The following is a 14,270-nucleotide window of genomic DNA, read 5'->3' as shown; positions in this document are numbered from 1 at the left end:
CTTGCCGACGAGAGAGGAAATGTTGATTGGCTGGGTGCAACAGCACACATGGAAACCCTCACTTCTCCTCTCTCTCTCTCTCTCTCTCTCTCTCTCTCTCTCTCTCTCTCTCTCGAAAAATAATGCACTAAATTTCTCCTCTTCAAGTATCATTCTCCTCGCATACAGAAAACTCAAGTACTAAAATAAGTCTCACAAACAAATAAACTAAAACCACTCAAAATGAGCGGACTACACAAAAAAGTGACCCTCTTAACCAAACTCACTTCTCCAAAGTCTCTATATTGAAGCTCTATTAGCTCACAAGAGATTCATTCAAAGATAAAGCTTGACAGGTCGATTGCATTACTTGGCCCCGTACCAGCTTGGGCCATTTGTAATACCTCCATCACCTCTGCCACTTTGGCTTTCAGCACCTCAAGAGATTCAATCAATTAAATGTAAAACTTCTGGTGATCCAACTCCAGTAACATGCCGGTAACTAACTGCCTCTAGATAAATATCGGCGTAGTAGCTGACGTGTAGGTGGGCGAAACCGGCGCAGCCGGTCACAACACTTTTTGAGGGGGCAGCAGAACTCAGTGCGCTATCATGCACCAGCTGCAAGATCTTCACATGCGCCTGTATGCAGCATAGCGGTATAGCGTCCTGAGGTCGAGCCTGCGTGTGCATGCCGCTTTTACTTTATGGTCAACTGCTGGCAGCCGATTGGCACTGACTGGCAATCAGCTCGGCTGGCTTCGCCACGATGGCAAACAAGCCGATAAATATCCAAACCATAACTGTTCTTGCGTGATCATGTTCCAATTGATCTCTGTTGAACATCAATCTCTGTTGTTCAGGAGGAGCCAATGCTTAGGCTGATGTCAAAGCAGTAATCCTCTCCCTCTCTCTCTCTCTCTTTTTTTTTTTTAAAAAATCCTCAAAAGCTCAAATTCCCACTTTGTTCACAGTTTACAATCAAGGCCAATAGAGACCCTCATTGAAAGCTAACACTCGAAAATTTGGATATCCATAAACTCTGATTTCGTAAAAGAAACTCGGATACTCCTCGGCTTGGAGGATGAAGTAGGTGTACATGGGGGCTGGTGAAGATGTGGAATCGACAAGTAAGATACTCATTTAATCACCCTTCTTCCTGAAGGAGCTGCCTTCAGTAAGTCGAGCACGGCCTCCTGTCGGCGGCTGGCACAATACCGCTGAGCAGTTACCGCACAAGACCACAGTCTGGGAATGGTTGAACACAGTTGTAATGCTAAAACATCCCTGGCACTTCACATCCATGAAATATAAGTTCGGATATTGGACCAGTCTCTTGAGCTTGTGCTTCTTCTTCTCCACCTCTGCGGGCGGATGCAGCAAGTCAATGTGATTCGAGAGAACCATGGTGGCGTATCAAGAAAGGCAGGGTGGAGGCTCCATTTGCTCTGCTGCAAAGATGGTCTGGAAGCGCCAGCACTCTCGAGCAAGGAGGCACAGCCGCCTCTCTCTCTCTCTCTCTCTCTCTCTCTCTCTCTTTTTAACTATAAGAGTGAGAGAGAGCTATTGCATGTTAGAATCCAGCATGGCGGCCGTCATGCGAGAAGTATCCATCAAGTTCATGCAAGCAAGTTCCATCAGCATTGCCGCAGGAAATGGAGCTCTGACCTCTCTCCACGCCCAACACACCTTTGTAGGGTTTTCCCGCTTTCTTATCAATGGCCATTTCTGCATGCTTCGGGGCTTCCCATGGAACTTTCTTCTAAGGAGAGCAACCGTGGATGGCAACGAAAGCACCGGATCCCTCACCGTCCTCCCATCTGGCAAGTGGTCTGAGAATGTTTCCATTCTTACTTTCGACGATCTATCTAAGCACTATGAGTCTGTTCTTTTCAAAGAAGAGGTAGAGCCATCAACATTTCTTGCAGATGTTATGTCAAACACTATTTACACAGAGCAACCAGGTCAACGCCTGGAGGAGATTGATCACCATTTTATTCATATCTCAAGATTGACGATGATAAATGAGAATTTAGATTGTATTGAAGTCTTATCTAGTAGAAAGACAAATCCAAAGCGAACGATGGGTTGAATTCAAAAGTTCAAGAGGTCATGAGTAGCCCTCCCATACCTTGCCTGCAGACAAGACGGTGTTAGATGCTGCAATCTTGATGTTGAAGCACAAGATACATCAAATGCCTATATTTGTCAATCATTCAAGACAAGTTGTTATTGTCACTAGGAAGGACATATTTAGCGCATTGGAGGGGAAATCATCTTCATGATTGATGGGTGATTAAGCTAGGCTATAGCAAGCAACACAAACTGCGTAGTGTGATGGAATACATACTTTAGTCTTAGGTCCCATGTAAAGTTAGCTGATTTACTAACACAAATTTGATGCGGTCTTGTGAGTGGAAGTGTGGCTTTTACTATTTTCAAATTTTGTAACATTAGGAAAAATATGAACCCTCTAGGGGCCCTTTGGGATTAAGGTTAATTAGAGGCCAGCCAATGAGAAGAGGGTGGTGGACACACTCTATGCCCTCAAAAATGTAGGGGGACAAAGTAGTCTTACACTTTTTAAATGGGCTCTTACCTAGTGAGAAGGTGGGAGGGGGGGGGGGCATATGGAACCTCCAACTTCCCTCCTTTTTTATCTGGTTTTGAAAAAATCCCAAAAATTTGAAATTTTTCAAAAATTTCAAAACTCAAATTTCATCTTCTGAAAACCCCCCTAAAACTATTTTATGATCAAAAAAGCATTTTTTGATCTCAAAAAGTCAAAACGTGCATCCAAAAACCCTAAAATTCAAAATTTTTAAAAAACTTTTCCAACCCCTCCTTGGTTGCAACCATCACACTCATCCTCTACTCCAACACTCTCTCTCTTTACACCATCTCCATTGCTGCAGCAAGAAAGGTCCTCTCTCCTCCCCTACCACCTTCCATTGCCACACCAAACAAAGCTTATCCACCTTCTCCTCCCAGTGCCACACCAAGCAAGGGTTGTCCACCTTCTCCTCCCATTGCCACAAGGGTTGACCATTTTTTCATATCACTTTATCACACCTACATTGTAGCAACAAGCAAGGTTCTTCTCCTCCTCCTAGTTTGCTTTGCTCAACCATGGCCAACTCTACTTCGCAAAGGCAACCAAAGGATGAGGTCACAGCACTTGCATGCCACAACACTAGAGGTGTAGATGATGAGTGGGTGCCACAAGAGTTCACCAAAGGTGCTTGGGTATACATGCAACCATCTGCTGTTGGCCCTCATCGTGTGCGGAATCGTGCAAACTTGGATCTTCATTGGAAAGGAAAGCTCCTTGGCTTCAAGAACCACAAAGACAAGGGGACCATAGCCATTGTGCAACATGTTTTCTCAATGTCAACCATGCACTTGCATCAACCACCTCGATTTCTAACACATTGTAAGTACATGTTTTGAGAATACAAAGCTAGGTGTGAAATCACAGTGTAATGTTATTATGGATTCATACTTAACATTTGTCATGCATTTATAGTCATATTTCCATCCACGTTGGTGGAGGAGCAGCCACTACATAGTCTCTCCGGCACATTCAATGCTATACATGCGGATATTGGAGCAATAATGTTCCCGCATCTTTGCCCAACCAAACTGGTTCAAAGAAGGATTTTCTTCTATTCTCACTCCTATATTGTCCCTACTTGTACACAAGCATTTGGAACACTTGAACCCATCAAAGTAACTTCCTTATTAAGTATGGAGTGGTCGGTCCCAGATTTGTGGTCGGTAGCATCTTTCAAGCAAAAGATGATAATGGATGTCCAAAACTCTTTGAAATACTCTAAAGCTTCTAGGTCTGTGGGCTTGAGCTAGTGTTTTCCTATTCATTGTTTTGTGCACATTTTTAAAGAGTTTGGATTTGTGGAGACTACCACAATGCTTGTATGTAAAGATGCGCATTACGAGGAATTAGGAAGGCTTTTAGAAGAGGACTGGGGTTTTGTGGAGGGCATGCACAATGGGGACCGGTACCGTTGTAAGGTTGGAGCTTCAGGTATTGGAATGCGCTATTTGAAATCCCGCACCTCCTTGTACATACGATTTCACTATGATCGTTGGATGTGCAAGCTTGGAGTGTGGACTCCCTTACAGAGTGTAGACGGCGCTATTGCAAGCTTTGACATTGCAGTGAAGATGCCCAACGATGCTTTGGAGGCAGTCCAAGTGAACAAGCATTGGACTCTCAGTAATGTTCGAGAACATTTGGTTATTATGGGTTTTGAGGTCCTTCAACAAGCACAATTTCATTTACAAGGTCACAAGGTGAGAATCCTTCCACCACATTTTCAATACATCATGGTTTGTCGATCATTAGATGCTTATTGTAATGAATGTCCGCAGATTGGGAAGAGAATGGAAGACAAATTGAAGGTCGAGGAGGACTGGGGGATAGATGGAACTATGCTATCGATCTTATAACTTTGTAACTCTTGCAATTTTCATATTGATCCCCGCTGTAATCAACATGATTTGCTTCGGCAAATCATGCCTTTGAATATAATTTTTTGCATTGGGATGAGAAATCATTTTTTGGTGAAAGTGCCTTTTTTTTTAATGTCTTAAAAAAAGGGTACATTATAAAAGGGGGGCCACCTAACTCATTCACTATTTTCACTTTTGCAACTCCTGAGCTCCTCCACTCTCTATCCACACCCCAGGCTAAACATGGATGCTGCCACAGCCTCTGCATCTGTACCCACATCCACCCCTTTGTCACGCTTCATCCTCTTCCTCGAGGACACCAAATACAAAGGGAAGTTGGACCTCCACACCTTTTTTACTCGTCTCCCTGACCTTGACGCCACAGTTTTCCTTCACATGGATGCATTTGAGGAGATTTCTGCGTTCATGGAGGAGCACATCATAAAATATTATGTATCTATCCCCCCACATGCAGGGATCTGGGTGCCTTGCGATCTTTTGCGCTATATACACAAAGGTGATCACCCATTCGCCAAGCAGTTGCAACGATTCCAAGAAATTGCAACCAATGCAGGCCATTACTTGGACGAGCAAGCCCCTGGGGTGTCAGTGCTCAAGAAGCGCAAGTTGGGGGTGGAGTACCTTTCTCGGCTTGCAACATTTATCTTCTTGGTGAGCGAGGAACCTGATTTGGAGGAGCTTCGCTTACCACACCTTCAAGTTGGGTCCTTTATCAAGGACACCAAGGAGCAGCAGGTTATCCCCATGAACCCTGCAGTGGAAGGAAAAGCACACCAGCTGGAGTACCCTAGGGGTCTTGAGGAAGTGGTTGAGAAATCCATAGTTGCGGCTCGCCCTAGTGACACTCCAGTGCCACTACCATTGACGGATGTGGCTATCCCAGAGGTAGAAATTAGCCGCTTCTCCTCAGTGTTAGTGGATGGGGAGGAGTTTGTGTTCCTGCATGATTTGGAAAAAGCATTTGGCCTGCGCATGGATGAATGCTTGAGCGTGCTATGCAACAGCAGCAAATGTCCCTTAGACAATACGCCAGATGCCCTAGAAAGCAAGCTCTTGCCAGATGGGGACTCTGTTGCTGACACTATTGCAGTTGTATGTGCGGAGGTCCTGGCAGCAGAGCAGTTGCACGTGGCTGATGAAGATTTCCAAGCCACGCAAGCCAAGGTTGAGGCTGCTAGGATGCCTATGCCATTATGCAACCTCCCATCTGATGATCCAAAGCTTGTATCTGTGGTGCATGGGACCATTGACTTGGATGCAAAGGGCAACAGGGAGGAGGATGACAAGGAGCAGGAGGTAAACTGTATCCTAATTTTCATGTTACTATTTTATCCTTCGTTGTCTTTTTTCTCAACCTTCATCGGTTTATGACAGGATGTTGTGGAGGTTGATGATTTTGCTGCAAGGACGGGTGGCAAGCGGACGGGCTTTGGACCTCAAGCTTCCCTTGCGCATTACCTCGGACAACTCCCCCCTGGCGATGTGGCCATTATCCATAATGAATTTACTCCCCAAGCCCATTTTATGACTTGGTCGTTAAAAGCTTTGAGCAAGTTTTTGTGTTTGAGTACCATTGCTCAAACTGCGCATCAAGTGTTCCTAGTGCGTAGATCCCTTGTATGCACAGCGTTTGGCACTGGCTTTCGTGGTAAAGTGCTTGCCCAGATAGGGATACATGCTTCCATTGGCTCAACTGACCCAAATGCCATAGCGCAGTCCCTCTTGACTCGGGAGTTGCCTTACGCGCAAAATAGGCGCCAGGAAATGGTCAAAAAAATTCTGAACTCCTCAGATACATGATGTAAAATCACCGTGTTAGCAGGAATAAAAAATATTTGAAATTGTCTCTCTATATTGCAAATTCTTTTCAATCTGATTTGTCAATCTTGAAAATTGTTTCAATTGGTGATATGAATTGTTTTTTGACTTTGTTATTTCAAGGTATGTAATTGCAGTCAATTTGAGTATAATTGTGATTATTAAGTACCCTAAGGGGTTAGATTAGCCTATAAGCTGCAAAAAAGGCCTGGCCACAAGGGCGCGCAAATGGCCCATCCATCAGTTTTGGATGGGCCATTTGCGCGCCCTTGTGGCCAGGCATTTTTTTGCCCCTTATAGGACAATCTACCCCCTAGGGTACTTAAAAAGCACAAATTTATTGCAATGGATTGGTTTTGCATCATTCATTTAAATGCAACCTTTTTATGGAAATTCCAGTATATGTTCACACTCAAGGACACTTGAAAAGCTCAAATCAATTATGAAATGAAGTTTCCAGCAAACTATCACTTGCTTTAGCTCTACCTACTACACCCTTGCACCAAAAAGTCAAATTACATTGGACACTTGGTTTCACAACATGTTATTAGTTTTGATATCCTATAAGGAATTCAAAGCTTGAAATGACCAAAAAAAGGTGTCCATAAGGATCCATATAAAATATTGATGCAAAACCAATAGGTTTTAGTAAATTTGGTTATTTTAAGTACCCTTGGGGGTAGATAAGCCTACAAGGGGCAAAAAAAGGCTTGGTCACAAGGGCGCGCAAATGGCCCATCCATCAGTTTTGGATGGGCCATTTGCGCGCCCTTGTGGCCAGGCCTTTTTCTGCCCCTTGTAGGCTTATCTACCCCTAAGGTTACTTAAAATGCACAAATTTACTGAAATTGACTACAATTACATACAGAACTTGAAATTACAAAGATAATAGACAGAGTAGACACAACTGTTGATCATATTGTCATTGGAAAGTCAAATCATTACAAAGATAAGGGTGTGCAATACAAAAAGAGGGGTAACTTCGGCTAATGCTCGAAGTCTCGTCGCAATCGTCGTGCAAGCTGCATATCTTTTGGCTGTATTGTCACTCGCTTTGCATGAATGGCACATAGGTTGGTATCTTCCAACACTGAAATGATGTGGGCCTCTGCAGCTTCTTGAATAGCCTCTAGCGCTATTGCTTGCATTCTATACTGATTTCCATAGCTTTGAAGCACTTCCTTCACAGTGCGAGCAAAGGGGACGCGTTGAATCAAGAGCTCCGTCGTCTTCTGGTAGTGGCGGATTTCTGCAAATGCCCTTGCTATTTTTCGGCACCGCTGCGGTTGTCTTGGGGGCACTTGCACATTTGCTGGCGGGCGGCGTGAAGGCTTCTTGAAAAACTTAGACTTGCGTCTGTTTACATGCTTAGGGGCTAGTTCTGCAGCCTGTTCTGATTCTTCCTCTTCCCTTGGTTGCCGATCTTGTCGTGTGGAGAGAGCTCCCTTGCCTTGAGGCAATGTCTTCCCCCCAACGGCCACCCGGTGTGTGCGCGGTATGTTTTCTCACAGCCATGGTGGCTCACTCTCTGATTCGGTGTCTGTATTGACCACCCGAGTCCTGGATGGTCCTGCTTGTGATTGGGGGCGCAACGGCTGCTCCCTATCGGACTCTGATGTTTGCTGGCCCTCTGCTTCTCTCCAGCGCTGGGCACGTTGCTTCATTCTCTTTCTAGGTGTTATATCTTGAGGAGGTGGAGATTCAAAAGTCCTTGATGACTCTCGTGCCCTACCACCATGCCCACTACCACAAGAGTTCCTGGAACGGCCAGGTGTTCATGGCCGTTTTCTTGTGCCTTTAAGCCATGACGGCTTCTCACATCCTTGGAGGGTGTTTTTGTTGGCAGGCGGATGCTCTTTCGCGGTTTGTTTGGTGCGCGCCATTTCGTTGGTAAGAGCTCACCTGTTCTTAAGAAATGAGTGATTTATGAGAGCATGCAATATTTATAAGGGCCCATTTAAAAAGGGCCCTGTTCACACTAATTTTTTTAAAAGAAGTATTATTTTTTAAATATACATGTCGCTAAGAGTTGGACCCTGCATTCACGTTTAGTGACTCGCGCAGTATCCACTTTGATCCTTGTCGCACTCTGCATCGCCGCCATGCAGCATGCTTGGTGGGACCTTGCGACATTTGCCACTTGTTGCTATGCTCTTGACGACTCCATTTGCGCACTTCAATAGCAATCTTGGATTGTCGCGCACGCTCCATTGTGAGCTTACGAGCAAATGTTGTGCGAAAAAACCAGTTGAACATCTCCTCCAAATAATTGGATTGCACCATTCCACCACCATGTCGAGTATTTTTGAAGTACACTCCCCTTGCTCGATAATGGGACTTCTCCATGCCTTGAGTGCTAAAAATTTCAAGCAATCCATACTTGTGCATAAAAATGCACCATGCGCAAACAAGATATGCTGTTCACATGAGCAAACGATCCACATTAGTAAATGAAAACAATCCCTTGTAATGAATATACCATGAATGACTTACCATGTAATGTGTGATGTTATTTTCACCCCAAGAAAGGATGAAGACCTTGGTAAAATCCGCCAAAGCTTCTTGAAATGATTGCCGTTGTTCTTCTATTGTGCTGTTAAGGCTCATAAGCTTGACCATTTTATCAAAATGGGCCCAAACTTGCTTGCGCTTGTTTGCAAGCTCGCCATTTGAATCATTGTCAGTAGTAGCTTTGCATAACTCCTTCCAAAGCTCCCAAAGGTTACCTGCCTGCTGGTTGGAGCTGCTTTGAGCATCATATCGACTTGGCTTTCCTTGGGAAACTTTCTTCAAAAAGTGTCTAGCTTTTTGTCCACTCATTGACACTTGTTGAGCAATTTCATGGGCCTCCCCTGTGTTCTTTGCAGCAACTATAGACACATTTCCACCATGACAGCCAATGGAATTCAAGAGTACCTCCACTCTTTCGATCGCTTCCTGGGACTTTTCCAACGGTTTCATTGTGAAATCATAGTCAATGTGGAGCTTCAATAGCCTATCAAAAATACGCATGAATGCGTGTAATGTACAAAAATGTACATTCAATAGAGGAAATCGAAAGATTGGATTCCAAGTGTGGTCCTTTTGATCACGGTCTGGGGCATTGAGCATGGGACATCTCAGAATAGACGCTTCCCATTCTCTACCTTCATCTCCGACATCATGACAATCTAACCCTTGTTCTCCATGCCCTTGCCATGGAAGCATGTAACTGGCCTTTGCAGTGCTCTTATGTGATTTTTGTCCATTAGGTTTGTACCCTCGAGTGCAAAATGGACAAGGCATGAGAGAAGAAGCCCCTTGTTTGCAGCCAAGCAAACACTTTATGGTCTTCAAATCCCCACCTAAGTGCCACTCCACATCATAACTACCAAAGCCCTCAATCTCCAACTTCTGACCTACAATTTGGGAGTGTATTACTTCTGTGATCCATGGAGTTCTCTCAAAAATCCACGAAAGTACTCCATTGGTCTCTTTGGGCACCTCAATAGCACCCAACCACCAAATGTCTTTCTCTGATTGCACGCTAAAAGATAGGATGGGATATGGCTCGACTGAATCCCTTCGCTTGGTTTGCAGAAGGGCCTCGTTCATTAGAGTGACACTTAGCCTCTCTAACCTTCGGCCTTTCACTATTTGACACTCATCGAGTTTCAGCATAAAAGCGACTTTTGTGCCAAGCACTACAAAATAAATAGTGCTAAGACCTTAAACTTCAGCTTCTATGAAAAGAATAATACCAAAGAAAAAAGTAAAGTGTGTCACCTTCTTCAGGTAGCTCGTAAAATCTAAGTATGGCTTCTTGAAGCCTTCTAAGATCCACGAAAATATTGTTCCACATAGTGTAAGGAAAGCCCTTATTCGAAGGTTTTATGGATTGTTTCTTACCTTTTCCCCTTGTCTTTGTTGCGCACGAAGCATAAAGGGAAGTTGGCATTGTGTCCTCAATGTGTAGGTATGTCCCAATGCGGGAAAACACATCTTCGTTTGTGGCCTTCTTTGCGAGCTTGACCTTGTGAGGAACGGGAAATAGGTTTTCCACAATGCCATGTTCTTTGAGGGCATCCTTTAGGAGTTGAAAAATAGCCTGATAGGCTTTGGTGCTGATTCCAGCCTCATCACAAGCTTGTTGAATGTCATCATCATTAACCACATTTCTTAATTTACGCATAAGGTCCTTGGTGACTGCATCCTTAATGTGCTTACCTCCAGGTGATTGTAAGATAGAAATAACGTCCTCGGTATTGAGACAACTAGTGAGAAGGTTGACTCGATTATCTTGGCTTGTTCCACCGCATGCCTCCTGGATGAAGTTTCTAGCAACAAATAAACATAAATGTTAGAAAATAGTGTGAAGTAAGAATGCAGCATGCAAGTAAAGACCAAATCACATTGTGGCTGTAACTCGTCGTTTACGTGCTCCTCCGGAATGTGCAAGAGTTTCAATGGATGAATACGGGCGTTTGCGTTCCCTTGCACCAAGGGGTGTTTCTTTCAAGTATGTGATGGTGTTGGTAAGCTTCTGGATGTGGGACTCCTTTTCTTGCATTTGTTGTTCAAGACTTTTAACTACCCTCTCCGAAGAGGCAGCACTCTCTTGTAATGCCGTCGTCTTGAGGTGAAGAGCTTGACATTCGTGCATCCACATATGCAAAGAAGCACCTGCACCCATACACAGCCGCTTGCAATAGCCTAACAAGCCTGCTTCTCCCCTCCCAAGAAATTGAAGAAATGTGGAAAGGCTATTAAACGGTGGATGGAAGCGGCTTATAGGATCGTAAGGGTACAAATGGCCATCCACCCAAATGTCAACATTGGTCTCACAAGCGGTGCGGCGTTCCTGTGATGACCTTTGATCACCTTCACTAGTGGTCTTCGGTGCAAATGCCGTGGGTAAGTGAATATGTATGCTTTTGGTGTGCGGAGTACGTGGTGGTGGAAGCAAACCATTTGTGATGTCCGTGAGCACCATGGAAGCTGTTGCGTGAGGAAGCAAATGATGAAAAGATAGAGGGGGAAGGGTAGAGAGGCCGAGCAGGATGGGAGGAGAGAAGGAGGGAGGGCGGGGAGGGAGAGATTGGGGAGGAGGAGGAAGGTAGGGGCAGAGAGGGAGAGGAGAGGGAGAGGGAGAGAGGAGGGAGGAGGGAGGAGGATGAGAGAACAAAATGTTTATTACTTTTTGGGGGAAAAGATTTTTGAAAAAATGGACTTTCTAAGCTTGTGGGTTAAAAAATGGGTCAAAAAATGATTTTTGGATATGTATATATGTTTGGAGGGAGTTTTAAATAAAAAACAAATAAAAATAATTTTTTTTAAAACAAGTCAAATTTTGGCTCTTTTTGACCCACGGAATTGCTGATGTGGACACACCCCTATGCTTCCTTCACTTTAAAAAAAGCTAGAGAGAGAAAGCAACCTTTTAGGTCCACATCCTACATTTGTCTAAAAAAAGGCTAGAAAAGCCTACTCAAAACTACCTTCTTCAATGCCCTTGTCCCCTAAACCCCACACAACATTAACCTTAATCCCTAAAAATTAGGATTCCTTACAAGGCCCATGCAAGGTTCATATTTCTCCTAATGAGATCCATGTGTCATGTGAATACTTATGGCTGTACTTGTATTGTGTGGACTTGCCTTGAGAGAAACTGATTAATGAGAAGCTTATTTTAAGGGTAAGAGAGAGAGAGAGAGAGAGAGAGAGAGAGAGAGAGAGAGAGGGAGAGAGAGATTTGTTGTGCCCTAAATCACCAACAACCACCATCCATCATGATGCCTACATGCCGCTCATTGCAGCAGCAGGTGTGGTAGTGGCTTCTAGCCGAAGGCACCTTTGTCCTTTTTCTCAGCTCGCTCGCCCCACCCAAGTGGCTCTTCCTCTCCTTCCCTTTCGTGACTCAACTTGCCTCCATTAGCTTTCTGGACTGTTGCTTTGCCCTAGTTCTCCATGGTTTCTCAGAGAGAGGCCACAACTTCCAGGATATAGAAGGACCATGCATGGGGTCATAGCAGCGCGAAAGAGGAGATTGCCTCTCATGGGAGCGTTGCCTTTTGCCAGAGATCTCCTCTTTATGCTTTTGGGGAAGAATTGGCTGCCTCCACACTTGCAACTCTTGCTGAAGAAGCAAAACTTGCAACTGTTGAAGTCAAGGCTCTAGGAGATAAAGCACTGGTCGTTTGCAAGTCTCTCATTGCTAGAGATTTGGCTGGTGGAGTTTCACGTAGTGCTGTGGCTCCACTTGAACGTTCAAAGATTCTTCTTCAAGTTCAAAATCCATTGAAGCCTAAATATAATGGCATGGTACAAGGCTTGAAGTACATTTGGTCAATGAAGGCTTAGCTGGATTTTTCAAAGGGAATGGAACAAACTGTGCTTGAATAATTCCTAACTTTGCTGTGAAGTTTTATAGTTATGAACAAGCTTCAAGTGAAATTTTGTGGTTGTACAGGAGGGAGACTAGGCGAGAGGATGCTAAGGTTACACCATTACTAAGACTTGGAGCTGTTGCATGTGCTGGAATTATCGTAATATCTGCCATGTATCCTATGGACATGGTTCGGGGTAGGCTTACAGTGTAGACAAAGGTTTCACCAATGCTCTATCGAGAACTGTTCCATGCAGCATCAACGATAATGAAAGAGGAAGGACCATCAGGAGTCTATAAAGGCTCGTTGCCAGCTACCTGTTATTGGTGTGATCTCGCACGTGAGTTTGCATTTTGCGGTATATGAATCACTCACAAAGACTGGCTGGTGAAGAGGAACATAGCAAGCAAGCCAGAAGAGAATGCTGATTTGAGCGTCCTTACAAAACTTGGGAGGTGGAGCAGCACCAGGTACAGTGGGCCACATGGTAGCATATCCATTTGATGTTGTACGGAGGAGGATGCAGATGGTGGGATGGAAGGATGCCTCCTCTGTCATCATCGCCGATGGTCAGATGAAGGCACCGGTTCAGTACACTTGGATGATTGATGCTTTTTTGAAGACTATTCAAAATGAAGGCTTTGGAGCCTTGTACAAAGGCCCAATTCCCAATTCTATCAATGTTGTTCCTTCTATTGCTTTGGCATTTGTGACATATGAGGTGATGAAGGACCTTCTTGGAGTCAAATTCCAAATATCACATTAAGTGAATCTGCAACCTGCAATAGCAATAATGTAGAAGAGATTGTAAATGGACAAACGATTTGAAAGCACATCGGCCGTAGTACTGATTTGTAAGAGTCTCTAATTTTTTAAAGAAGGGAAATTTAAATGATAAGTCTGGGGGAGCTCTCTCCCTCCCCTGCCTTGGTTAGTCCAAAAACCAACACGATTCTTCACACGGCAAGCCGCAAGACCAAAAACGATGGTGCAACAAGAGATTAGGTCGGGCTGCATCAACATGCAGAAGCTCTCCTTGTGACAGAGTACAAGGTCGTGTGATGCACATCAGTACAGATATGTTGATCCTACTACATGCACCATCTCCGCCTCCTCAACCGCTTCCCTTCTAACTTCCCTCACCCATATACGATCCCCTCCTCTTCCTCTGTCTCTCTCCTCCATCTCTCTCAATCTCTCTGAAAAAAATTCCACACCGGCGCGGGCTCTTTCAAAGACCTTTTTTTAAAAGAGATTGAGAGAGTGAGGAGAGAGAAAGAGACGGGGAAGGGTTTAAAAAATAACCTACGTTTGGTGTAATCACACCTGCAAATTTTGAGATTTACCTCTAAATTTTAAATTTGAAAGTGAGAAAACCTAAAAAATTTAGAGAAATTTAGCGTCATTTGGTGAAAAAACCTTCAAATTAGTCAGTGTACCACTAAAATTCTCCTAGATAGGTTTGCCAAGTTTTCAGAACAAAGTTTTTTCCGAGCACTAGTCCCTGCCTGTATGTGAAAGAGTTCGCGTCTCTATCAAAGAGATTTTTTGAAAGGGTGTGTTTATACCATATAACTATTGAAAATGACGACGGTTGAACTTGGGGACCTTCTT

At 44.2% G+C, this 14,270-nt stretch overlaps 1 protein-coding gene and 2 pseudogenes across 1 annotated transcript; 2 read left to right on the top strand and 1 right to left on the bottom strand.

Moving 5' to 3' along the window:
- Positions 1-1,031: 1,031 nt before the first annotated feature.
- Positions 1,032-1,479, bottom strand: LOC147454645 (small ribosomal subunit protein eS27y pseudogene; annotated as a pseudogene).
- Positions 1,480-1,549: 70 nt separating this feature from the next.
- On the top strand, positions 1,550-2,264 carry LOC147454644 (uncharacterized; annotated as a pseudogene).
- A 9,798-nt stretch (positions 2,265-12,062) lies between these two features.
- LOC147454643 (mitochondrial adenine nucleotide transporter ADNT1-like) lies at positions 12,063-13,422 on the top strand. Its single transcript, XM_086517393.1, has 4 exons — positions 12,063-12,092; positions 12,349-12,614; positions 12,740-12,852; positions 13,121-13,422. Exons 1-4 carry the CDS (start codon positions 12,063-12,065, stop codon positions 13,420-13,422), a joined length of 711 nt encoding a protein of 236 aa, XP_086373519.1.
- Positions 13,423-14,270: the final 848 nt, after the last annotated feature.

The sequence above is a fragment of the Adiantum capillus-veneris genome, chromosome 7 (genome assembly GCF_014529385.1).
Source record: "Adiantum capillus-veneris isolate H3 chromosome 7, ASM1452938v2, whole genome shotgun sequence".
NCBI lineage: Eukaryota > Viridiplantae > Streptophyta > Polypodiopsida > Polypodiales > Pteridaceae > Adiantum > Adiantum capillus-veneris.
The sequence above is the reverse complement of the archived record's forward strand: the minus strand, read 5'-3'. Positions and strand labels throughout refer to the sequence as shown.

What these genes read in the sequence shown, in the direction of transcription:
- LOC147454643 (XM_086517393.1), top strand. Translation starts at nt 12,063, where the DNA reads ATGCCTACATGCCGCTCATTGCAGCAGCAG. An exon ending in CAAGGCTTGAAGTACATTTG is followed by an intron (nt 12,615 to 12,739) that starts GTCAATGAAGGC and finishes GTGGTTGTACAG; the next exon opens with GAGGGAGACTAGGCGAGAGG. An exon ending in TCCTATGGACATGGTTCGGG is followed by an intron (nt 12,853 to 13,120) that starts GTAGGCTTACAG and finishes GAGGTGGAGCAG; the next exon opens with CACCAGGTACAGTGGGCCAC.